The sequence below is a fragment of the Jaculus jaculus genome, chromosome 13, assembly GCF_020740685.1.
Source record: "Jaculus jaculus isolate mJacJac1 chromosome 13, mJacJac1.mat.Y.cur, whole genome shotgun sequence".
Taxonomy (NCBI): domain Eukaryota; kingdom Metazoa; phylum Chordata; class Mammalia; order Rodentia; family Dipodidae; genus Jaculus; species Jaculus jaculus.
In genome coordinates, this window is record NC_059114.1 from 65781254 (window position 1) to 65809231 (window position 27978).

Below are 27978 nucleotides of genomic sequence, written 5' to 3' on the forward strand. Positions count from 1 at the left end.
TGTGAAGACTTTTGTGTCACATAAATGTGTGATCAAATAAATTATGTTCTTCTCTTGCTAATCTCTCTTTTGGTATATGGGTGTTGGCCATGATCCTTCATGATGGGCATCACAGACTCATCCCCTTTTCTCCCTCTACTGTAACATCCAGATATATTACTTTGTCTCTGTTAGCTTGTGTGTGTGTGTGTGTGTGTGTGTGTTGCTAAATGTTGAAACTAAGGCCTCGTACATACTAGGCAATTTCCTCTACCACTGGACTGTACCAACAGCCCTCTTTTCTAACTTTTGAGACAGGATGTCACTAAGTTGCCAAAGCTGTCCTGAAGCTCATTATGAAACCCAGACTGTGCTTGAATTTTCATTCCTTTTGCTTCAGCCTCTGTAGTAGCTGAAATCACAGGTCCAGCTATATTTTTGGACAAACTGATTGCTCAAAAGGCAAATGTGGGGGCTGGACACATGGCTTAGCAGTTAAGATGTTTGCCTGCAAAGCCAAAGGATCCTGGTCCAATTCCCCAGGACCCACATAAGCCAGATGCACAAGGGGGCACATGCATCTGGAGTTCATTTGCAGTGTCTGGAGGTTCTGGCATGCGAATTCTCTCCCTCTCTCTTTTTCTGTCTCTGTCTCTCTCTCTCCCTCAAATAAATAAATAAAATATATTTTTTTAAAAAGGCAAATGTGTTCTTCAAGTTGAGTTATGTCCTTTTAAATATAAAACAATAAAATTGAATGAACATAATTAAACACTACTAGCTAGTTTTATGATCTGATTTTTACTTTAAAGCATTGTAAGCACCTTATGGATTTAAGTATGATTTAAAAGAATTGTTTTGTTTTTGCTTATTTTATTACTTTTATCCATTTATTCATTCTAAAGGTACTCAATAAGCATCCACTGTCAGGTTCAGGGTTCACAATAGAGGACTCTGAAAGAGTTTCTTGGGCCCAATCAAGATTTGATTTAATGCCAGTGAGGCTGGTGGGGTTCAGAGGAAGAGGGAAGGGGCCTCCAAAGCAGGAACAAAGAGGAAGGTGGAAAGAGACTCCAAACTGCCTAATACAAGATCCTATATTTTGCTACATAGGGTAAGAGAGGGGACTGACTACAGCCTGCAGTAGCTAGACTGGCTGGAACCCCTATTGAACTTTTTTGGGGAAGTGGTTTGAGTTAAGAGGCGGTGTCTGGAAGAAAGTGGTCAGCTCAGGTTCAGAAGACTCAAGCCAACTACCATAGAAGTAGGCACAGATTCTAAGATCTTAGACCTAGTCTGAGTATACACAGGAGGGACCACTCCCTTTGAAATCTCAATTACTATAAAATGAGGTAGCTTCCAAATCTTAGGCCTATTCAGAGCACGGCCTGTTGGGAGGGGAGAAAGAGAGATGGGTAGAGAGCTCTAAGACTGTTTATACTCACTAGGTGCCAACCATCATTCTTCAAAAAGCTCATATGGCATTTCCTACAGTTGTACTGCTGACACTTTCACAAGAGCTCTTCTATGGTATGAGTGGCATGAAGATGTTCTCTAAGAGAGCTAGAGTAGAGTCATGGTCTCTAGGGTGCTAGTGTTAGAGTTGCTGCAAACCTTTAGGAGATAGAACCTGAGGTCCTTTGAGGTTACATAGACTCAAGCGAGTTAGTATTTTCTTTGTTTTCCTGAATCATGAGTGGATTGCTTTACCATGTGCTCCTGCCTGAAGGCACTGTCCTTCACAAAAGCCCAAGGCAGTGGGGATACCCTATTTCAAACCAGAACCTCCAGAATCTTGAGACAAAATACTTTCTCCTTGAATTATTTTTATCTCAGGTATTTGTTATTGTACTGAAAAGCTGACTAATATAGCCAATAATGATATGAGAATCTGGTGGTGAGAGCAATGGAGCTTGTCTTAGCTTTTGGTTGAACTACACAGAAGAACTTAGGGTGCAGGATGCTCAAAGCCAAGCAAAACTTCCACCCAGTCACAGAGTCTTATGAATTTTTATGAATTCCACAGACCACAGGGGGTAAAGTTTACAAAGATTCTATTATAGGTATTATAGAGCTTAAGAGAGGGAAAAAGGTAGAGCTCCTATCCAAGATGCAATAAGGGGTTCCAAGAAATGGGAAAACCCACCTGGGTATCCTGTTTGGGGTGTTTTATTGGAATATACTAGAGAGGGACTGAGTTGGTCAGTTCACTCTCAATCTCAGGTGTTTATATGCTGCCAAGTTTCCAGGAATGGAAGTAATCTCACATTTTTTTCTAGTAAGGAAAGAGATAAGGCAAAAACAGTTTCTCCTCTTAAAGACTCAAGGCCACTTCTCCCCCTCCAGGTTTGAAAACATTCCTAATCTTTGGCCACTTTTAGGTTACTCTCAAGGGCTTTGTTCCCAATACACTGCCTCAATAATGCTTGTGATTTTTTTTCCTACTATAAATTATAAATTACTTATATAATTATAAAAATAATTTACAACAAATTATAAATTATGCTGCACTGGCTATTTTAATTGTAATTTTGCCTACACTAATGACTCTTCCCTTAAGCTATGTTCTTAAAAGCTGGGTGTGGTGGCTCATGCATTTAATCCCAGTTCTCAGGAGGACAAGGTAGGAGAATCAACATAGTTTGAAGCCAGCCGGGCTACAGAGTGAGTTCCAGGTCACCCTGGGCTACAATGAGACCCTGCCTCAAAAAAAGTGGTATGTTCTTAGATATAAAATTACTAGGTCAAAACACTTAATGCCTGCAAGGTGTTTGACACAAATTACCAAATCCTTTTTAGAAAGCTTATGTCTTCCCATATTCCCATCACTTCTATTATCAGTTTAAAATATTTTATTTAAAGTTTAATAACTGGAATTAAATAATCTTTTCTTTGGTTTCTTGTCAAATGAGGAATCTTTATTTTATACCACAATTTTAAACTATCAGCCAACAAACAGTTAGTCTAATCTTAGCTGACAATAAGCTACAAAAAAGCAAATGACTTTAAATCTCTGATGCTTACTGCTGTATCCACTGAAACTGCACTACTATAAAGTTCTAAATATGAGCATGCTAATATTACCTAATATCTTACCAATAACACAATAACATCATAGTAATATTATCATAAACTAAATATTAAGCTTTCTTCCTTTCACATTTTATATTAATACCAAATGTATTAAATATTTTTATTTATTTATTTGAGACACAGAGGCAGATAGAGAAAATTGGTGTGCCAAGGCCTCCAGCCACTGAAAAACAACTCCAGACACAGATGCCACCTTGGTATCTGATTTATGTGGGTACTGGGAAACTGGACTTGGGTCCCTAGGCTTCACAAGCAAGTGCCTTAACTGCTAAGCCATTTACCCAGCCCCCAAATGTATTTTATAAGTGAAAAATATATTATTTGTCTACTCTCATTCTTTTGTCTAGTTTATTTAGGAATGATTTATGAGTCAAGTTTGCTAGTTCGTCATTATGGTAACATCCACAATTTCACACACACAAAAAAAGTGGCTTTTCTATGATACTACAAGTAACAAAAGATGAAGAAAGCTGTTATCAGGCTAGCAACGATAGGCCTTGTCTTAGAGGTAACAGTGAATCACTGAATTACTCAACAAAAAATTACATCATTATAAAAGTTTAGGAGAATAACTTAGATAATAAGAAATTATACTTTTTCTGGATAAAGCAAATTTGGCATATTCTTATTTTAACCATAGTTATTAAGCTAAGTGCCTCAACATATTAAATAAGGTTGTTTGCATGATTTCTACAAAATAGCACAGCCTGGATCTCAAATTACAAAAATTTATTTTCTCACAATTTTAGAAGTTAAATACGTTTGAGTTCTTCTTGGGGTGTCTGTTTACAATGACTGTTTTGAGTGTCTTCATGCAATCTTTCCTCTGTATACTCACATTTGGGGTCTCTTTTTTTCTTACGAGAACAATGATCATTTTGGGTTAGGTCCTACCCATATGACCTCATTTAACCATAACTACTTCATTAATTAAAGGACTTAAGCCCTAATATAGTCACATTCTGCAGCATACTGATGATTAGGATTTCAACATAGGAATGTGGAGGGACATGACTTTGTCTACAACAATTATAAATAAGTGCATGTGGTTCACATATCATCCATCAGGTCACACTTTTCAAGTTAGTTTTCAGTAGTGATGCTAAGTTTGGATGCTTAAATGCTGGCCCTTTTTTTACGTCAAGCCAAACAGAGCTGTTAAGCAACTGTTATGTAGCAGCATAGTTATATCAGAGTGACACTGAAAATCTCACCAAAGCTTCAGTTAGTGCCAAAGCTGAGGTCTTCCTAGAGAGAATTTGTTCACCCTGATGCTTACATTCAATTCTTGGTAGGGCCAGATCTTAAGTGTAAGGCAAATACAGTGATCCTCATTCTCTACATGAGATAACGAAGATTTAACATTTAAAGAACTTCCCCTTGGTCATTTGGATGAATAGCTAGAATCTACAGGTCATTCTCAACACCAGAGTTTGTATCTCTAGCCATTTTTGTTTTGCTTTAATCCTTAAAACAGCAGTGATAAGAATTTAGTGAACCATAAAGAGTCCAGTAATTTGATTTCTTAACTAACCATCATAATAGCTTATAATTCTTTAACTTAGATGACGGAACTTTCAGTTTCCATATCTCATGTCCACCTTATTGGTCACACCATGATATGGACTTGTATTTCAAGAGATTTCTTAACTTCTCTGTGTCTCCGTTTCTTCACCTAAAAAACAAGAACCAGTGTTATGATTATAATATAGTTTGTCCCCTCTGAAACTCCCATTGAAATTTAATCCCCTTTATGAGCTAAAAGAGGTAGGACCACTAGGGCTGCGCCCTCACAAATGAATTGATGCAATCATGGGATTAATTTATTAGTGGGATAACATGTTAATGAAAGGAAGAATCTGCCATCAAAGTTAGTTTAGCTAGGTGAGGATCTGCACAGGTGCTGAACTCTGCAGCAAAGCCTTTTCCAGGTGCAGTCTCTGGACAATGGACCATAAGCCTAAGTCAGAGAAAACATCTCTCAGTATAACTTACTAAGTCTGCTGTATTATTACCCATAAAAAACACACAGTAATACAAACAATGATTTTGTGAAATTTTTCTTTTTCTTTTTTAAAATATTTGTATTTATTTGCAAGCAGAGATGAAAGTATTTCACTGAAGTAATATTAAATGTAATATAATGTTGCTTTCTTCCACTTCAGAAAAGAACAGAGGCATTTGATCATAATACTTAATGGACTTCCTGGCAAAGGTTTTATTCTTTAAGCAATGTCTCTACTGAGAATAGATTAGAAAATAAAAAAGATAAAGTTAGAAACTTCTCTTTTGATCACCAGTTGAAAACCCTTGTGATAACCTTAAAACACAAAAATATCTGGGAGAAAACATTACAAATTTGCTGTTTTTCCACTACAGTGATCTTTGTACTAAAAAGAAGAAAAGCCACAATGAATTAGCCAATTACAAACTTTACCAAATTTAACAATTTCAAAAAGCCAGAAAATATAAGTTATCAAAAAACATGAAAGCTCATTTTGGAGTTAAGTAGTAGGACTGAAACTTGTACATGATTTAAGGTAAGATCAAAAATAGTATCAAAATCACATGTGGTCGTTTGGATTAGGTGTCCCTCAGAAACTCATGTGTTTTGAATGCTTGGTTCCCAGCTGATGGTACTTTGGGAGGTTGAGATTTGTTGGAGGAGGTGTGTCACTGGGGTGGGGGGGGGGACCTTGAGGTTTAACTCTGTTTGTCAATGCTTGTCAACATACTCTCCTGCTGCTGTTGTTGTCCACTGGATGTCACCCAGGAGGTGATATCCAGTGTTTGTTCATGCTACATTTTCTGTGCCATCACAGAGTTTCCCCTCAAGTCTGTGAGTCAAAATAAACCCTTCCCTCCCACTATCTACTTTTGGTCAGATGCTTTGTGCCAGGATTGTGAAGGTAACTACACCACCACTACAACTATCTCCTCCTATAAAGCCCATCTACAAAAAAGAAACATACATATCACGACCTTAGGCTTCCCAAGGTCCAGAAGAAGGATCATCTTGCATGCTTAGATTCTACTTCCTCAAGAATCCATTCAATGCCATTCAAAAAACCAGTTAGAGTTTCAGCCTCCATATCCTGAACCTATGAACAGATAAAAGAACGCTGAAAAAGCTATCCAAAATCATATGATTAGGAAGAGCAATTTTCTAGACACTAAGAAAAGAGCAAAGACCTAAAAAAATCCAAATAAACTTTGAGCAATTTTTTTCAAATACTTTCTTCTAGAGTAATTGGATAAGATAGATGATCTTCTTTTATGTCTTCTATATCAATGCAAGGTTTATTATTTACCTTAGAATAAACGTTTTAGCTTTTTAAATTAATTCTTTGGAGGAATGAATATATATGTTCCAAAGAATCATTTAAAAAAAAACTAAAACATTTTTGAATGAGCCCAACCAGTCAATTAGTAAATGTGACATGTTGCAAAAACATGAGTCTGAATGGAATGAACTAGACATTTAGAAAACATTTCATCTACTCAATTAAAATTTTTTCAACCAATACTTGTAGAAAATACATTTTTCTCATCAAAGCATGGGACACTCTCTAGAACAGATAATATATAATGCTATAAAACACATCACAACAAATAAAAAAATAAAAATCATGCCATTTATTTTTATGACTAATTTGAAAAAAACTAGACATAGGAACAAAAAAACTTCAGAAACATACAAGTTCATAAATTTAATAAGTGCAACTATACAATGAATCACTGAAGAAATAAGGAAAATTGAAAAAATTTTAAACAAATAATAGAACATAGCATGTTAAACTACAGGATATAAGGCATCAAATACATACATGAAAGACACATAAGGATCTTGGGAGTTAAAGGCACAGTTCAGTGGTTAAGCTCTTGCCTAGCATGTGTGAGGCTTTATATCTAATCCTCAGTAAATAAATAAAGATTTCAAATAAACATTCTAATGCTTATTAGAATTTTCTTATTAGGTTATTATGTTTGCTAACAAAAAGCAAACCAAACCCAAAAGTAATAGAAGCAAAGCAACAAAACTGATCAGAATTGAAATAAAAAAATAGAGATTTGAAAATTATTTAAGATAAAGAGTTGGGTTTTTTTTTTGAAATATAAACAAAATCAAGCTAGACTAAATAAAAAGGCAATACCCAAAATAAAGAAGAGAGATAAATATGAGACACTGCAACAGACTCCATGAAAATATAATAAGGTCATAAGAGACTAAGATGAACAATTTTATGTCAATTAACTGAAAAAACTTAGATGAAAGAGATACATTTATAGAAATATGTAACCTACCAAAACAACTATGAAGGAAAACTTAAAGCCAATAACAGTGAGACTGAACCAAATTGCTTCACTGCTAAATTCTATTGAACTTTAAGAAAGAAGTAATTTCAGCCCTTCTCAAATTATTGTAAATTATTAAAGAGGAGGGATCCAAACTCATTGTGCAAGCCCAGAATTGACCAGACACCAAAAATACACATGGTCAGCACAAGAAAGAAAGAAAGGAAGAAAGAAAAAAATAATAGAGTAGTCTCTCTAGCAAACATAGACATAAAAATTCCCAGTAACATATTAGCAAGGTAAATCCAACAGCACATAAATATATGGTCATTCATATTGATCAAGTGGAATTTATCACAATAATGAAAGATATTCAACATATATCAATAAATATAATACATCAACAAATAAAAGTACAAAGCCATATTTTCTCTATAGATATAGGAAATATGCAACAAATTCAATACCCCTATGTGATAAAACCTCTCAACAAATTACATATAGAAGAAACAAGCCTCAACATAATAAAGTATGTATTACACCTCACAGCTTTTCCTGAAGACATGGAACAAAGCAAGAATGTACTCCCACCATTCTTGTTCAGCACTGAGCTAGAGAATGTAGCCAGAACAACCAGGCAAAAGATATAAAGAAAAAGTAGGGGGCTGGAGAGATGGCTTCGCAGTTAAGTGCTTGCCTGTGAAGCCTAAGGACCCCGGTTTGAGGCTCGGTTCCCCAGGTCCCACGTTAGCCAGATGCACAAGGGGGCGCACATGTCTGGAGTTCGTTTGCAGAGGCTGGAAGCCCTGGCGCGCCCATTCTCTCTTTCTCCCTCTATCTGTCTTTCTCTCTCTGTCTGTCACTCTCAAATAAATAAATAAATAAATTTTTAAATAAAGAAAAAGTATAGAAACATGAATAGATGATATAAAATTATCCCTGCTGGTAGGTCATAGGAATACATATATACTCCATTAAAGAATGATGAGAACTTACAATCAGATTGACACATTCAATAAAACTGCAGAATACAAAATCAGCATACAAATGAGTAGCATTTTTATAAACCAATAATGAGATTATGGGTAAAGAATTAGGATAGGAATTCCATATACAATAGCTACAAAAAGTATTAAATAAAAATGAATTTAACCTAGGACGTGGAAGAACACTCTAATGATGACACTGTGATAGAAAAAAAAAAAAGAAAGAGAACACAAAAAAACAGAGATCTATCATGTGAATGAATTATAAGAATTGTTAAAACATGTACCCACACCAATTTACAGATCCCATGTGATCCTCATCAAAACATTAAAAGTAAGGGCTAGAGAGATGGCTTAGCAGTTAAGGTGCTTGCCTGCAAAGCCAAAGGACAACAAGTTTGACTCCCCAGGACCCACTTAAGCCAGATGCACAAGGGGGTGCACACATCTGGAGTTCGTTTGCAGTGGCTGGAGGCCCTGCCGTGCCCATTCTCATTCTCCCTCTATAGATAGATAGATAGATAGATAGATAGATAGATAGATAGATAGATAGATAGATAGATAGATAGATAGATAGATAGATAGGCAGGCAGGCAGGCAGGCAGGCAGGCAGGCAGGCAGGCAGGCAGGCAGGCAGGCAGGCAGGCAGGCAGGCAGGCAGATACGTACATAGATAGATAGATCGATCCCTGCTTATTTCTGTATATCTGTCTCTCAAATAAATAAAAATAAAAATATTTTTAAAAAAACATTAAAAGCATTCTTTACAGAATCTGATTGAAACAAAGTTCAGTCCTAACATTCACATGGAACTTTCAAAGACCATGAGTAGTAATCAGGATGCTCATGACTGAACAGAACACAGCTGCTGACATTACACAAGCAAAGTTGAAAATATACTACCAAGCTGTAGTAATCAAAAAGCAAGTGCATAGGGCTGGAGAGATGGCTTAGCAGTTAAGCGCTTGCCTGTGAAGCCTAAGGACCCCGGTTCGAGGCTTGGTTCCCCAGGTCCCACGTTAGCCAGATGCACAAGGGGGCGCACGCGTCTGGAGTTCGTTTGCAGAGGCTGGAAGCCGTGGCGCGCCCATTCCCTCTCTCTCCCTCTATCTGTCTTTCTCTCTGTGTCTGTCGCTCTCAAATAAATAAATAAATAAAATAAAAAATAAAAAGCAACTGCATAGAGCCAGAGGTGTTAGTGCACACTAAGGGAGTAGTGTTATGAGATTGAAGCCAGCCTGGAGCACAAGGAGAGATTCTGCCACAAAAGAAAAAAGAATGGAAAATGGAATTTCAAAGGGGAAACTGTGGGAGGGGTGTTACTATGGGATATTTTTTATAATCATGGAAAATGTTAATAAAAATTGTAAAAAAAAGAAAAAGAGAGAGAGAAAAGAGAAAGGAAAGTGAAGGGAAAAGATGGGGGGAGGGGAAGGGAAGGAACAAAAAATGAGCACACCAACCTAAAAAGCTATCACCTGGAATAAAACTGTTCCTCATACTAATGGAACAAACCTCAGTGCTCATAAATAAGTCCACATAACTACAATCAGTTAATTTTCTACAAAGATGCTAAGAACATATGTGGAAAAAAGGATTTCAATATTTTCAATACATAGTAGAGTCTTGGAGTTGCTGGGAATGTGCACTGAGGGGATGTTGGGATCTAAGTCCCTTACTCTTCCTTTTCTGCTCCAGTCTTGATAATGATGGACTCTCTTTGCCATATGCTCCCAAGCAGGATAAGCCTTGCTACCAAACCCCAAACCAGGGTCAAGTGAGCATCAACTAAAACGTCCAAAACTGAGCCAAAATAATCCTTTTCTCTTTTTAAGTTGTCTCAGCTATTTTTGTTACAGTAAAAGAAAGGTGACCACACACCACTTAAACAAATATAAAGAAAATACATTTTATTAAAAAATAAAATGTTTATTACCAGAGCAGTTAGGACCTTACCATCCATGGGTGGTTTAGCAGGTTGAGACCCAGCTCATGTGCCAAATAAAAACAGGGCATTCTTTTCACATCCGCTTGAGAAACACAAGAGAAAACCAGCATTGGTCTTTCTGGAGATCCAAATGCTGGATCTGTCATTGCCATAATATGAGAAAATTCATCTTGCCATTCATGCCCTAAGGAATGTAAATCAACACACTTAATTTTCCTTATTTATAATGGTTTTAAAAATAATAAAATTAAAATTAATACAAGAGAACAAAAAGTTTGCCAATATCGAAGCAAAGCTAACTGTCTTTAGCTAGAATTAAGTAGTCTTTCAAGGAAAAAATTTTAGATGAGGGCACAAGGAGGAAGAAAATCACAATACCATTCAGCTGTCTTTACAGTTAACATCTTAAGTAAGTATCTTTGATACAGATAGTTTTTTCACACTAATTCTGTAGTTATCCTTACCCTCTTTCAAAAGTCAAGCATGAAGTTGACTCTAGCTTTTATACATACAAATATATATATATAATTATGTATGTTTAGGCATGTCTGGGTCTTTTGTCCCTGCAAAAGAATGCCCACCCAGCTATATAGGGGTGGCTGGAGAACTGAACCTGGCATGGAAGTCTTTGTTAAGAAAGTACCTATAAAAGTCTAGCTTTTTGATTTACACTTTCTATCTCTGACTTTGGCTGCAGTATTCAGGATTGCTGACTTTTGTAGTAAGCAAAATTCTAAGATTATCCCACGTACGACTCTTGCATAATCCCCTTTCTTTTTCCAACACTGAGGGGACATGCAACTGTGATACTACTATTTTTAAGACATGGTTGACTAAGAATTGAGAACCCAAGCTCATCAGGTGATCCCTTCCTGGTGAGAGAGAATGAATGTAAGACAAATTTTCCATTTCTGAATTTGAAGATGGAAGAAGTTACTTGACAAGAAATATAAGTGATCTCTAAAAAATGAGAGCAGCTGCCAGCTGACAGATGGGGGAAAACAAAAGGTACACTCCCCCTGACCTTAGCGAGTAACTTGAGTGAGGTGGGAAATAGATTTCTTCCCAGGCCTTCACAAAGAGATGTGACCCTAATTTCACCCACGAACAAGGGACCCACTGCTACTATACTTGGACATCTCACAAAGAGGACTATGGGCTAATAGCCTTTTAAGACACTAAAATTCAGATGGTTTGTTATATGTTGCTTGAAATGTGTATATTATCAATATTGTATAATCAATAATGTATTATCAATATGATATTTAAACCTATCATTTACCTTTTAAATTTTGACTGTTCCATTTGTTCTTAGTTCCTTTTTCCCTTTTCCCTGCCTTTCTTAGGTTGAATTTTTGAATTATTTCACCACTGTTAGTTTAGTTATAACTTTGTCATACTTTCAGTAGTTACATAAGTATTTACTATAAACACTTTTATAATGATCTACCTTTAAATGCTATTATATAAGTTTACATATAGTAGATACCATAGTTTCCTCTCTTCTATGATGTGTCCTATTATTATATATTTTGCTTTAAAATGTCCTCATTTTTCTTCTAAATAATTAAGAAGAAATTATAATTATTAAAAAATTATATTTATTATTTCTATTCCAGGGCTCCTTATTTTCTATTTCACAGGGGGACACAGGGAGCCAAATGGAGAGTAGATAAAAGTGAGGTCTAGGGCTGGAGTGATGATTTAGAGATAAAGGCACTTGCCTGTAGAACTGAATGACTCAGGTTCGATTTCCCTATAAACATGTAAAGCACAAAATGGCATTCACTGGGAGTTTACAGCAGCTACAGGCCCTGGTGCACCCATTCTCTCTGTTTCTTTCGTTCTCTCTCTCTCTCTCTCTCTCCTTGTAAATAAATATTTTTTTTTTAAAGTGAAGTCTAAGCTGGGCATGGTGGCACACACCTTTAATCCCAGCACTTGGGAGGCAGAGGTAGGAGGATCACCATGAGTTCAAGGCAACCCTGAGACTATAGTGAGTTCCAGATGAGCCTGAGATAGAGTGAAACCCTACCTCGAAAAACAAAACAAAAAGTAAAGTCTACATTTAGTTTGCAAGAATATCATTATCACCAAATACAGTACCAGACCTCAACAACTATTTGGAATTCAAGAGCTATTTGCTGAACAAAAAGATTAACTTTTTTAGTTGTTTCTAATCTTTCCTTCTACAAATAGCCCTGTAACAACAGAAAATAATTTAATTTATTATAAATAATTTATTCAGATTTCCAAAGTATAATTGCCTTCATGTCTAATAGATTGAGAGAAATAAGTTTAATATAAATTAAAACCTATAATTGAGATAAAGCTATAATATAAATAATATATAATACATAACAGCATTTATTATATAAGCAACATATTAGAGAATAAACAAATATATTTATATTTTAGCTTGTTCATAAAGAATTTGGGGGAAAATAATACTAGGTTCATTGATACATAACTCACACATAAATAGCATTGCCAATGCTAATTAGGAAGGGTGTTATCACCCCATTAATTTAACTAACTTACCTACAATTAATACCCTATCCCACACCTTTCTACTATTTGGGTAAACAGAAAGGCAAAATCTTCAGTTATCTGCATAGTTACTTGAATATAGTGAGGCAGAGACAATACCAATGATAAAAATGTAAAGCATACAACAAAGACCATATCTTATAATATTGAACTTTTGGTATATATCACAATCCCTTGGTGCTTATTTGACACAGGTCAGATCAATAAGCCACAATGTACCTGGAGGGAATCAGGCAGCTATCTGTGTATTTACCAAGCTCTCTACCCGATTCCATTGTAAAACATTTGGAATCCGCTACTAACTGAAATGGTCAGAAAAGCACAGGAAGAAAATGAACTGTCACATTTTTGTATTTATTTTGCAAAGGATGATATAGTAGTGTGTTGAAAAGGAAAATAAGAGAATGCTTACTTTTATGAGCCTCAGCATTTGCAACATAGATGAACCCATCTACAACTTCACACACCTTCTGAATTTGTGGAATCACACTGTACCGGCTTCCTTGTTGGTCATCTCCTTCACTCTGTAGGCTGAACATCTTATTAACAACACTTGTGTGCTCTTCCCTTGCTCTGTCTCTTTCCTTTCTATAAGAAAATGTAAAAATAGATTATAAAGAGAAAGTAAACAGGTTCCATCCCACTAAAATGTTCTAGTCCTAACATTTCAAGCACGCCACTAACTAGGTAGCCTTACCTGGTAGTTGAATATAATATAAGAATGTTGAATTTATGTTGATTGTTTAACTGAAAAGTGACTCCAGATCCAATACCTAAAGAAAATTACAGTTCTATGAACAATCCAACATTAAACAGAATATGCAATTACGATGAAAAACAACCTAAGTAAAAAAAAAAAAAAACAGCAAAGAAAAAAGGCAAAGTATATGTAACTTTGAAATAAACTGCAATATTTGTGATGAAAATAAGATGTTGCTTGCAATTTTCATCCATGCAGCTGGACAGAGGACAAAGAAGTGCTAGGCTCACCCATCTTGTTATGTGGTCATCCCTAACACCAGCAACTTTCTCTTGCCAGCAGCAGCAGTAGATGCTGTATCCCCAAAGACCAAGAGTATTTCATATCTTTATGTTTCCTTTAATTTTATGATCCTAATATACATTTAGTGAAGGCTCCATTTTCCCCCTCTAAGAAAAGCTGCTTTAAAATTTGTGGCAAGTTCGTAGTAGTACCTTAGAAAGTTAAGCAAACACTACAAATCCTAAAATTTGTAATTCAACAGGCTTGCATTGGAAGCTTGAATCTGTCACTATTTGTGAGCTTTTGTTTTGACATACAACACAGAAATGATACATACTTCTTGGGGTTCCTGTGAGGATTGAGATCCACTATTTCAAACTCCAAGATGGGTCAAAAACAGTTAGTAGGGCTGGAGAGATGGCTTAGCGGTTAAGCGCTTGCCTGTGAAGCCTAAGGACCCCGGTTCGAGGCTTGGTTCCCCAGGTCCCACGTTAGCCAGATGCACAAGGGGGCGCACGCGTCTGGAGTTCGTTTGCAGAGGCTGGAAGCCCTGGCGCGCCCATTCTCTCTCTCTCCCTCTCTCTGTCTTTCTCTCTGTGTCTGTCGCTCTCAAATTAATTAATTAATTAATTAAAAAACATTAAAAAAAACAGTTAGTAAACAGTTACCTCGGGCTGGAGAAATGGCTTAGCAGTTAAGGTGTTTGCCTGTGAAACCTAAGGATCCAGGTTCAATTCTCCAGGACCCAAGGAAGCCAGATACTCATGGTGGTGCATGTGTCTGGAGTTCGTTTGCAGTGGCTAGAGGCCCTGGCATGCCCATTCTCACTCTCTTTCTCTCTCTCCTTCTCTGCCTCTAATAAATAAACAAAAATCTTAAAAAATAAAGTTACCTAGTTACTCCTTTGTATCTAAGGCAGTCAACACTATTCGTGTACCTGTCTTAACCTCTTCCCTCCTTTGGCTGTGTTAATCCTTGTATCTGAATCTCCTCTTACTCTTGGAAGTATCCCTCTTAGACTCCAAAGCTCTTTTTTTTTTTTATGTCTCTACTTCCTCCTACTACATAAATTTTCTTAGGTCTGTCCACTTCTCTCCCTCTACTTACAATTATCATCTTTTATAAGAATTTTTGTAATCATTTCTAATCCTCTCGCCTCTAGCCATCTTTTCTTGTAACAGTAGAGACACTGATTAACAATGCATAATTTTGTCTTCTCTACAAAGCCATTCATCTTCATATATAGAAATAAAACCTTGGTATAATCTTACCATTATCTCAGTAGACAAATGAAGCCCTTCCTACTCTCAATTCCTAAATTTTAACTAAATAAGTTATGCTATACCATCTCATGTCAACATTGTAGGGGACCTTGGAAGCTAACACTGCAACTGTCCCAGAACACGTGTCCCCAACCCTCCAGTACTGGGGTCTTGTACGTGCTCCACACAGAGCACATGAAAACCCAAGTATGTTTCTGATATTCACTTTCCTCAATTTAACCCACAAAAATTATACTTTCCAAGCATCTAGCCTCCGTCTAACCTGCCCCCACACCATTCCATATTTCTTCACCATTATGTTATTCTTCTCTGACCTTCTATGTCTTGGCTTGAGGCACAAGCATAATGGCATTTTTTAAAAAAAAAAAACAATCACTCCAGTTGCTATTTGCAAAACAGAACAGTCATTTCATAATCATCAAGTTGCCTCATATCTTCAACTTCTTGAAGTCTTGTCTTCACTTAGTGCCCTTACTTGAAACTGGCCTAGTCCATAAGCAGAGCCAATAGATTACCCATTGAATGGGAGAAATTTTTCACCAGCTATACCACTAATAGAAGCCTAATATCTAGAGTCTACAAAGAACTCAAAAATATTTTGTTAAAATAGTTTTACTTTGGGCTGGAGAGATGGCTTAGAGGTTAAGGCGCTTGCCTGCAAAGCCAAAGGATCCCAGTTCAATTCTCCAGGCCCCATGTAAGCCAGATATACAAGGGGGCACATGCATCTGGAGCTCATTTGCGGTGGCTGGTGGCCCTGGCATGCCCGTTCTCTTTCTCTCTCTCAAATAAATAAATAAATAAATAAAATTTTAAAAAAGAAATAGATATATATTATTTGAGGAGAGAGAATAGGTGCACCCAGGCCTATTGCTGCTACAAATTACCTCTAGATGTATGCGCCACTTTGTGCATCTGGCTTTTTTTATGTGGGTACTGGGAAACTCAACCCACAACAGCAGGCTTTGCAAGAAAGCACCTTTAACTGCTGGGCTATCTCCCCAGCCTCCTTCTCTCTCTCTATATATATATATAATCTTGGGCTGGAGAGATGATTAAACAGTTAAGGCATTGGCCTGCAAAATCTTTCTAAACTGAAATCCTAGTGATCTCAATCCTCTGCTTAAAAACTCCTTCAACAGTTTCTAAATACTTATGCATGGCAGGTGTTTTGTTGTTGTCTGTTTTGCTTTTTAAACTCAGTCCTTTCTGTTTAGATTCAGAGATATTTCAAATGAGCCCAACACATACAGAACTTTGTGCTCTTAGAAAGGTAGTCTTCCCTGCCAACATTCCCTTCTTGTTTTAATAGTGTTCAACTACTCACCCTAGCGACTCATGAAGCTTCACCTTCAAGGTACACTTTTCTTGACCTTTCTCTTTATACTGAGAACCTAATAAATCATCTTCTAGTCATCTATATACTTGGGTGTGTCCTCACTTAAGAATGACTTCCTTCATGACAGACAGAGATTTGTTTTAAAACTCTGTGTCTCTACCACCCAACATAAGTAATCAGTAAATGAAGAAGTAAAGCATACCTTACATGATGTTACTATGTTTGTTACATGATACGTTTTACCAAAAAAATAACATGCTGCTGTCATGGGAGAAGGGGATTATTCAGCTCTTTAAAAAAAATCCCAACATATATAGCAAATGTGACATGGTTCAAACTACAAATTACAACATAATTTACTTTCACATACTATTATATTTTCAATTATACAAATTTGAAGAATTAAAAGGAAACTTTAATTTTTTTTCAGGTTGGTGGAACCTAGGGAGGGCACCTACCATAAACTAGTATATTTCATTGCAGAAAATAATCAACTAATGAATTCTCTAACACTAATGTCAAGCTCCAAGTGTTTAAATATGTATGTATTTTATGTTAACATGAACATTACCATTAATCTGTCTCTGAGGCAAACCAGCAGTTGGGCAAAATTCCTCAGAAGACATCAAGCTCAACACCAAAGATGTGTTCAATTCTTCCAAACCTGGTCCAAACATAGCAAATCGTGGTTCATTATGAATGATCAGTGAGTGTAAAAAAGAGGTAACAGCTCCGTACATAGGACGGCTGGATTTCGAGCTTCTTCTTGTATACGGACAGCACATTTTATAACTGCATAAAATTGTCACAAATAGAAATTAAGATAGATGGCATTCAGCTAGCTATTCAAGAATATGTAACTCACTGAGTATTTACGAGACACAATATTATAAAGACTATTGTTTCAACCCTCTAAGAGGACAGCGCATGATAGACACCATTTTAACATATATGTAGAGTGACATCAGAAAGGAAAACAGAAGGTGCTATGAGACTTGGAAGGACTCGGAAGCCAAAGTCTCCCCAAGGAAGTGATTACTTACTTTCCAATCTTTCATTCATTTCTCTCAGGAAATAGTTGCCTTAATGCTTATTTAAGTATTTAAAATTGATTATAAAGAACAGTACTCCTCATAAGATTTTATTCTTTTATCCTTGAATTTGTGGCAATGTCTGCTTATGGGCTAATTGACATTTAGTGAAAAGAGACAGAGATGCTGCCACATATCCTACAATGTCAGGATAGCCCCCATAACTGGTCCAAAAAAAGTGTTAAAAGTTTTACCATTGAGAAACCCTATAATCAAGGTGAATTACTAGAGAGATCATTACCATAATGTCTGTTATGGTTTGAATGTAAAAGTCCCACGTAGCCTCAGGCATTTTTGATTAAGCTGCCCACTTAGTCCTCAGCTGTATGAGGTATATTGCTGGGGTTGAGGAGTCCAGTCCTACTGGGTGTTCACAGCCAGCTTATGTTTGCTGTTCTCTCTGCTTATGGATGCATGATATGGTGAGCCAGCTGTCTTTGCCATGATGAAGCTTCCTCTCAAAATTGTAACCCAGAAGTAAACTCTTTCCTCTCATAAGCTGCTTCTGCTCAGGTGTTTTGCCAACCCCCCCAAAAAAGGTAATTACTGCAATATTCCTAGGAATTTATAAAAAATCTTACTAAAATCACCAATATAATCAAATTTCTTAGGTACTGTTTTGAACAGCATCCAATGTAACAGTTCATTGAGTAAGTGTTAAATACAGATTGAAGTTCCAATGTTCCTTATTTAATTAAAATCTAGCAAAGTAAAAATCATGTGTTAAAAGAAATTCTTGAGATTATCTGTAAAACTCTGTACATTTTGATCAAGTCATTTAACAATACCCAACATAACAGCATCTGGGTTAGACAGACTCTGACTAACTTAAGCAAAACTACATATAACTAATGAATCTAACACAGCAAAATAATTGTCACCTAAAGTTCAAATATTGTTTAAATATTTTTGTGTGTGTGGTGTGCATCCATGTGTGTATGTATGTTTGTGGGGGGAGTGCATATGTGTATAGATACATGTGCACATCTGTGCATATATGTGTAGAGGTCAGAGGTTGACTTCAAGTGTTTTCCTCAATCTCTCTCCACCTTATTTAAAGACAAGGTCTCTCACTGAACCTGGAATTCATCAATTAGGCAAGACTATCTGGCCAAGTCTCAGAGATCATCTTGTCTCTGACCTCCTAGCACTGGGATTATAGGTGCTTGCCTCCACTTCCAGATTTCACAACAATGCTAGGGTTCCAAACTCAGTTCCTAATATTTGAAATATCTATCTACTAAGCTAACTCCCTAGACCATTAATTTCTTTTATAATGCCTTAAATATAGAGTTCTCAATAAGGCAGTAAATAATAACAATCAATAAACCTAGCTACAATGGCATTATAAATGTTGGCACAGCATGCCAATATTGGATGATCCCTTATAAACTACTTTAGGTGTGTCATATAACCTCTCTAACCTCAATTCTACATCCTTAGCACAAAGATAAACCTTTATGTTTAGTTAGAATGAATACACATACATAAAGCATCCACCATAAAATCCAATACACTACATCTTCTCAATAAAACTAACTCACTCGTGTGATACTCAAAAACATTAAGACATTTGTGTAACAACAAAATCTGAATTCCCAGAGTCTAACTATGTTTTGACATTTGGTCATTCCTTTTTCTGAATACAGAAAAATACTTAGTATTTAACAAAATGCGTTATAAGAATTTTAACAAATGTGTTATTTCTTGCCATCTGTACCACATATAATTATTCAAATAGTGCTTAGGCACCACAAGAAAATACAAAAGGTTAAAGCTGGAAAGTTCCTATAAAGGAAGTCAGTTTACTCAGCCTCCAATATTAAAAAAAGAAAACATTTATACTCAAAATACATGCAACAATTAATAATGGGGCCAGGACTAATTTGGACTATTAATAGGGTAATAGTTAGTATCTTCTTTTAAAATGCATTAAAATAGGTACTTACACTGCCATGTAATCAAAAATTGCACTGTCAGAGACCTCAGATATTGGCTTTTTTAATATTTCTACATCTGGAAGAGACTTCCAGTCAACAGAAGACCAAGAAGGAAGATCCCGCAATAGGAAGTATCTCCACAGAATTGGATCTCGAACAGTTTCATTCCAATAATGATTTGTGCTTCCCAATTGACACAGATCATGGGGTGAAAGAAATGACAAAATATACAGCTGAACATCAATCTAAAATAGAAATAGGAATGAATAATCTGTCTTGGGTTATTTTTATTTGGAGATAAATTAGACAATAAATAAAGAGTTATTATGCTAAGTAGAAGTCAGTTGAATTAGTATTTTTAATACTTTAGTCTGTTTTTCTGCAGTTTTCCTGCCATCAGGAGGAAATCACAGTTGTGTACTTTTTTCATTTCTAATACAATGAAACAAACTTGACAAACCAAGCACTGTCCTGATACTTTTTCTGCAAAATTCCTTTATTTTTTTTTCACGTGAGCAATTTGGTACACCATTTTTTAAACAGAATGTGAAAACTATTATTCAAAATAAAACCTGTATCCACTGTGCACACCTCTGATTTTATCCTTAGATAAAATTAAAGAGTGAGAATTTGTCATCTAAATTTCTGTACACAGTATTAAATTGCCTCAAGGAAAATACAAAGGAGAGGATCTTGGAGGTAGTCGCCAGCAGTTTTCAATATGAAAGGGACATCAGTGGGCGGTGTCAATAGTGTGAGACACAGAAATGTAATAATAATAAGCAAGAATTTTTCATCGCTCCACTGCCCCATCTCCCTGAAACGTTAACACTACATAACGTGCACAAGGTGGACCGTTATAACCTGAGGCACTTGTCAAGTTCATTTATTTTTCCATTAAAGGGAAGTGCAGAGCCGCTCTAAGTGAACCCCGGGGGTTCTGAACGCGGGAAGCCCGGTAAAGCGCCCATCGCCGGGGAGCGCCGCCCCGGGCCGCCGCACACAGCCCCGAGGGGCCGCTTCCCTAAGCAGACACCCGCGGGGACCCGGTCGCGTGCGCCTCCCGTTCCGGGAACCGGGTGCGGGGTGACGGGCCGGGCCGGTCGAGCCCCACGCCCGGGCTCACCGGCAGCCGCGGCAGCCAGCAGGGGTCCTCGTCCGCCCGCGGCCCGCCCGACGTCCGCGCCGGCCTCTCCTTGCCCACTGACTGCCAGAAGGTCCTCCAGCCGCTGACGATGGCGGCCTCCAGGCGGCCCCAGTCGCTGGGCGGCGGCGACGCGCCGGGCCCGCTGCGCGGCTCACTTCCCGCCATGGCGGCCGATGTGACGCGTCCCGCGCTCGGCTTCCTCGGCGCTTCCTCGGCTTCCGGGTCCCGCGCTGCCCAGCCGTCCGTGCGCGCCCCGCTCCGCCCCGAACCCGGGTTCCGGCCCCACAGGCGGCCCGGGCCTCGCCCGCCGCCGGAAAGCCTCCGGGTCGCTCCTCAGCGGGACGCGGTCGCAGGGCCTGGGCCCTGGCGGCTGGTAGGTACTGAACCGATGGCCCTCCGCCGCTAGCGTGGGCTTAATGACCCCTTGCTCTCTGTCGAGCCCTGGACGTGAGTGTTTTTTGGTTTGGTTTGGTTTGTTCTTTTAGGTTCTACAATCACCAGTTTCCCTTGTTATCTTGGAGCTTAGCAAAAACTAAGGCTATGGAAACTCCTGGGAGCCTGTGAAACAGAAGTTCTCTTAAAAAGCCACATCCAAGAGAAGGCCCAGTAGACGATGGGCTGCAGTTAGCAGGCCTGTGTTCCTAGTGCTCCGCAGGAATAGACAAACCGGCTAACTAGACTAGTTTAATCTGTAAACCCTGGGCTCAACTGAAAGACCCTGCCTCAGTAAATAGGGCAGAGGACCATCAAGGAAGAAAACCAAAGTCAACCTTTACCCCCCACAAACACTCGCACACATGCATAAGGACATCTCCCCCCCCCCTCTCTCTCTCTCACACACACACACACACACACACACACACACACACACGCCATCTATACTGAACATAGTGTAGGTTAACTTTACCTGACCAGAACATCATGACTATGCAGAGATGGAGGATTGTAGATAAAGAGCCAAAACTATCAGGCTACCTTAGTGCCTTAATAACCATTAATCTTCAACCTCTGTGTGTAACCTGACCTGTAACTATAGGGTAAATCCTAAATCCCTAATAGTGTTATAGGAATTTGGAGTTCTTGTACACCAAGGAACCAATAATTTGTGGTGCTCTGTGTAAGGTTTAGGAGTGACTAAGACCATGAAGACCACTCTGAGGCAAAGATGGAAGCTTTTATTCAGGAAAAGGATAAGCTGCCAGGACTGAATTTCAAGAGCAGAGCACAGAGTCAGTCCTGAGAAGTCATGTTTTTTCCTAAATAAAAGCCTCCGTCTTTGCCTCAAAATGGTCTCCGTGGTCACTCCTGAACCTACCAGTCTGAAATCCTTGTCCTATGAATTCAAAGAATGAAATCCAAGGGCCAACGGATAAGAGTCAGAAGATTTTATTATAATTGAAAATTTTAGGAGGACAAAGAGAAGGGTGCGTAAGCCTACAATATAAGAGAAGGAAGCAAGGTAGAGCTCTTGCCCAAGGATACAAGATGAGGTTTGACAAGCCTACCTCCAGACTCAGATACGGATTTTTTTTTAATAGGGAGTGGCTGCATGAGGAAGACCAGGTCGTCAAGTTACTATGGACTATGGACAAAGAACAGATTTTATAGCTTTGCCAGTAATCTTAAGTAAAGATCAGAGTTTCTGTGTTATCAGAAGGGTGCAAGCTTAATCTAAAAATCTTTCCTGATCAGTGTAGCATCCAGATTTCTGCAAGTTTCGGGACATTCCTTGCTTTTAGACAAGGAATTTAAAAAACTCATTCACTTTTGGAGTTCTGTTACCCTGATTGCCCAGCCAATTTATTTCTCATATCATTAGCAAATTTCTAGCTTCTGTCAACTTTAAAGTAAAGAATGTGGGCTGGAGAGATGGCTTAGTGGTCAAGCGCTTGCCTGTGAAGCCTAAGGACCCTAGTTTGAGGCTCAATTCCCCAGGACCCACATTAGCTAGATGTGTAAGGGGGCACACATGTCTGGAGTTCATTTGCAGTGGCTGGAGGCCCTGGCACGCCCATGCTCTCCCTCCCTCTCTCCCCCATCTCTCTCTCTCTCTGCCTATTCCTCTCTCTGTCACTCTCAAATAAATAAATAAAAATAACAAAAAATATTTTTGAAAAGAATGTTATAGCATCTGGTACCTGTAGAAAATATTTATCCATGGGCTGGAGAGATAGCATAGTAGTTAAGGCACTTGCCTGGAAAGGCTAAGGACCCAGGTTTGATATTCCAGTACCCACATAAGCCAGACCCCAAGGTAGAACATGTGTCTGGAGTTCAGTTGCAGTGGCTAGAAGGCCTGGTACTCCCATTCCCCCCCCCCACCTCTCTCTCTTTCTTTCTCTGTTTTTCCCTGTCTATCTCTCTATATATATCTACAAATAAATAAAAATTTTTAAGAAAAGTAAAGATTTATCCATTTTTTTACACTGACCCATCTACAAAATGCTCCCACCAATATACTTAGTAAATGTATTTGATTTATGACCTTCTTTGTTAAACAAGTCAGGGTGTCCTTTAGAATAACTTTTAAAATCATGGTCACTCATATTTGGTTCAGAATAAACTATTTTCATACTTCCATAGTTGCTATATTATCTCAAAAAATCCAATCATAAGAAAAATTACACAGAAATGAAGTTTGGACCTACTGTACAAAAATAAAAATACAGGGGTTGGGAAGAGGGCTCAGCCCTTGCTTGACAGCCTGCCAGACAGGTTCAATGGCCAAGCCACACATATAAGCCATATGCAAAATGAGTCTCAAGCATAATGTATTCTTTTGCAGTGGTAAGGGGCCTGGACACCCCCCCACACACACATCTAAATAATTTAAATATTTATTAAAAATAAAGTATAGAATGCACTGATCCCCTGCTCCAGAAGGTGCACACACTGAGTGACTAGGCCAGAGCTCCCAGTTCCTTTCCCACCGCCCAATTCCTTGGTTTCAATAACTCTGCTGCTACCTTAAGGCTGATGGTCCCTGCATGTGGGCCGTGGAAGCAGACCTTTGGCTCTAGTTTCCTGATTGACTGGCCAGGTGGTACCCAAATCCCTATTACCCTGAGCCAGAAGGTTCACAGGCCACTGTAGAAGCTGGCCTCTTGCCCCTGGCGCTCCAGCTTCCCCACCTCTTAGTTACTCAACCCTTGACCCCATTTGCTGAGGAGGACTTGCAAGTGGAATGAGTAGGCCAGAGCCCCAAGTTCCCCACCTCCCATTTCCCCAGGTACCTTTAATGTAACTGCAATCTCCACAATCTGCACATCCGCTGTTAAAACTCCATCATACACTGTGTAGTTTGAGTACATGGTACCCAATATAGTCAGTGTTTTATTAGTTTGTAGTTTGGATCTGTAGCCATCTGACTGGAAGAGGTGTCACTGGGCAGAACTTAGGATCCAGCCCTAAGTGATGTGATGGTGAACTTGCAATTTCAGTCTAAAGCTATGCAAAGTGATTGCTGTTCCTGAAGTGTGCTGTGTGGTGGTGGTCTCTTTCTCTCTCTCTCTCTGCTTGGACCTGTAAAAAGCAGGCCAGCTTCTTCTCTCATTATGGAACATCCCCTGGATCTATAAGCTTCAATAACTAACCCTTCTACCATAACTGTGCCTGTTTTGGAAGTTCATCTCATCAACCTGGAAGCTGTCTATTACATACAACAATATTGTTCATGTTTAAAACAGAGCACCACCTGAAGATCCTGCAAGGACAAATACTTGCTTCCCCTCCATAAAATAAAATGTTTTCCCAAGATGGATAGATCACATTGCAAATAAACCAATGGAAGTCAGAAAACTGAGAGATCTCAGCCAAGGATGCCTAGTCCCACAATGGAAGCCTCCAATGAAAAAAATCACAGGAAAATCAAGAGAAATTGAATCCCAAACCTAAAACACAACAACCAATGTGACCCTGATCAAAAAAAGTGCTAAACTGGAAGCAAGCCATGAAAAAACTAACATTCACATAAATGAAATTGAGCATAATCATCTCTTGGAGCATTTAGCTTTTGACACTAGGCTTAACTTAATCAAAGAAAACGTTAGAAGCCTTAAAAATGATATAAATGAATTGAAGGTGAGTCAACAAATGGAATATCTCAATAACCAGTTGATTAAACTTAATGAAGTCTTGATCAAATGCAAGAATGAATTCCAGGATGCATCAAGAAAATAAGACCTGGGCTGGAGAGATGGCTTAGCGGTTAAGCGCTTGCCTGTGAAGCCTAAGGACCCCGGTTCAAGGCTCAGTTCCCCAGGTCCCACGTTAGCCAGATGCACAAGGGGGCGCACGCGTCTGGAGTTTGTTTGCAGAGGCTGGAAGCCCTGGTGCACCCATTCTCTCTCTCTCCCTCTATCTGTCTTTCTCTCTGTGTCTGTCGCTCTCAAATAAAATAAAAAATAAATTAAAAAAAAAAGAAAATAAGACCTTGAGCTGAAATCATACCTAAAAATTAAAAAAAGATGGAAATAATGCAAAATAACAACAGAAAACAAATATCAAATAGAGCTTTAAAAAACCTCCCTAGAACCCCTCAGTAACAGAGTTACTCATGTGGAAGACAGAGCCTCTGAGCTGAAGGTCAGACAAAAGAAATTGATCGAGAGGACAGAAACTTTGCTAAGTTCAAAAAATCATGTGAACAAAATATGAGGAATCTGTGGGAAACCCTAATGCCACCAAACATCCTGATGAAGGGTATACCAGAAGGAGAGGAAATTCAGGCCAGAGGCATAGAGAACGTGTTCAACAAAATTATTGAAGAATTTTTTTTTTCCAAATCTCAAAAGAGAGACCTATCCAGATACAAGAAGCTCACAGAACACCAAACAAGACAGGACAAAAGAAGAAACTCTCCAAGGTACATCATAGTTAAAACTCTTTAACATTGAAAACAAAGAATGCTGAAAGCACCAAGGTGGAACAACTCACTACATAAAAAGGCAATTCCATCAGAATTATCTCAATTTTCTTTTTATTAAATTTTATTTATTTATTTATTTGAGAGCGACAGACACAGAGAGAAAGACAGATAGAGGAAGAGAGAGAGAATGGGCGCACCAGGGCTTCCAGCCTCTGCAAACGAACTCCAGACGCGTGTGCCCCTTTGTGCATCTGGCTAACGTGGGACCTGGGGAACCGAGCCTTAAACCGGGGTCCTTAGGCTTCACAGGCAAGCGCTTAACTGCTAAGCCATCTCTCCAGCCTGACCTCAATTTTCTTAATGGAAACCTTGAAAGCCAGAACAGCCTAAAATGGAATAATTCAAAGTCTAAAAAACTGGTTTCCAACCCAAGCTACTCTATATAGCAAAAGTATCCCTTGGAATAGATGGTGAAAGGAAAATTCTTCATGAAAATGTCAACTCTGATTATATGAACACAAATCCAAACCTACAGAGAATACTTCAGAAAATACTCCACATGGAAGAGACAAAAAACCAATCTCAAAAGCATACAAGAAGATCACAGAACCAAAAATATAGCAGGCTTGAAAAAGTACAAAACATAGGAAAGCACCAAACCAGTATACATTCTTCTCAGCAACCCACAGTACCTTTGCCAAAATAGACCATATATTAGCCCATAAAGCATACCTCCAAAACTTCTGGAAAATTAAAGAACCTCATGCATCATATCACATCATAATGCTTTAAAACCAGAAATGAACAACAAAAGAGAAATCAGGAACTCCACCAGCTCCTGGAGACTAGACAACACACTTTTAAACAATGATTGAGTTATGGAAGAAATAAAAAAAAAAAAAGAACATGTAAAATTCCTAGAATGGAATGATAATGAAAACACAACTTACCAAAACTTATGGGACACAATGAAGTTAGTCATAAAGGTAAAATTTATAGTGCTAAATGCCTTCATAATAAAGATAGAAAGATCCAAATCAATAACCTAACTGTCAACATAAAGGCATTGGAAAAACAAGAAGAATCAACCTTAAGTGCTCCAGATGGGAAGAAGTAATCAAGATAAGAAAAGAGCAGAAATTAATGAATTGGAAACAAAGAAAACAATTTTAAAAATCAATGAAATAAAGACCTAGGTCTTTGAAAAAACAAACAAGATTGATAAACCCCTGGCCAACTTGACCAAACACAAAAGAGAGGTCTCAAAATCACATCAGAAATGAGAAAAGAGAGGTCACAACACACATCAATGAAATTGGAAGAATCATTAGGACATACTTCCAAAATCTCAACTGCACAAAATTAAACAAACTGGAAAAAACAGGTGAGTTCCTAGCCACATACCAAAACTAAACTCAGAGCAAATTCATCTCCTACACAAACCTATCACATCCATGGTGATTACAAAGGTACTCAAAAACCTCTCCAAAAAGAACAGGCCAGGACTGGATGGCTTCTTAGCCAAATTCTAACAAGCCTTATTGAAAAACTGAAACAAATTATTTGCAAACTATTTCACATAGTCAGAGAACAAAGAATCTTCTCCAACTCCTTTTCTGAAGCTAGCATCACCCTAACACCAAAACCACACAGAGATATAACAAGAAAACTATATGCCTATATCCCTGATGAATTTAGATGCAAGGATCCTGAACAAAATGCTTGAAAACTGAGTTCAACAACACATCAAAGGCGTTATCCACCTTAATAAAGTAGGCTTCATCTCAAGGATGTAGGGATGGTTCAATGTACAGAAATTGGTGACTATAATATACTACATAGATAATCATAAGAACCACATGATCATCTCAATTGCTGCAGAGAAGGTCTTTGACAAAAAACAACACCACCTCATGATCAAAATTCTGGAGAAAATAGGTATAGAGGATTTATATGTCAATACAATTAAAGCTATATATATATATATCACCCAAAGCCCAAATAATACTTAAGACATAAAGACTCAAGGAGTTCCCATTGAGGTCTGGAGCAAGACAGGGGTACCTACTGTCAGTACTGCTCTTCCACATAGTACTAGAAGTCTTAACCCAAGCAATAAGACAGAAGAAAGAAACAAAAGGGATACAAATTGGAAAGGAAGAAGTCAAGTTATCACTATTTGCAGATGACATGTTCCTATATATAAGCGAACTGAAAGTCTCCATCTCAAAATTTCTAAAGGTGATTAATTCCTTCAGTAAATTGGCAGGAGAAAAATCAATGCACAAAAATCAGTAGCCTTTCTGTATGCAAAGGACAAATGTACAGACACTGTCCCATTTTCAATAGCAACAAAAAAAATTAAGTACCTTTGAATAACACTAACCAAGACCTATATAATGAAAACATTAAAAAAAAAAAAAAAACTCAAGAAAGAAATTGAGTAGGACTTAAGAAGATGGAAAGACCTACCATGC

The 27978-nt window shown here is 38.0% G+C and overlaps 1 protein-coding gene across 2 annotated transcripts; it reads right to left on the reverse strand.

Annotated features, from left to right (window-relative positions):
* Positions 1 to 3403: 3403 nt before the first annotated feature.
* On the reverse strand, positions 3404 to 20799 carry Fbxo4 (F-box protein 4). Of its 2 annotated transcripts, none has more exons than XM_004652495.2 (8): positions 20614 to 20799; positions 19497 to 19732; positions 17028 to 17248; positions 13550 to 13625; positions 13265 to 13440; positions 10311 to 10486; positions 6055 to 6173; positions 3404 to 4747 (listed from the first exon to the last, which is right to left on the reverse strand). In XM_004652495.2, exons 1-7 carry the CDS (start codon positions 20797 to 20799, stop codon positions 6084 to 6086), a joined length of 1161 nt encoding a protein of 386 aa, XP_004652552.2. In that variant the 3' UTR covers positions 3404 to 4747; positions 6055 to 6083. The 2 variants fall into 2 exon arrangements, with proteins under 2 accessions (XP_004652552.2, XP_044989070.1); XM_045133135.1 differs by having other exon boundaries at positions 6045 to 6173.
* Between the last annotated feature and the right edge of the window lie 7179 nt (positions 20800 to 27978).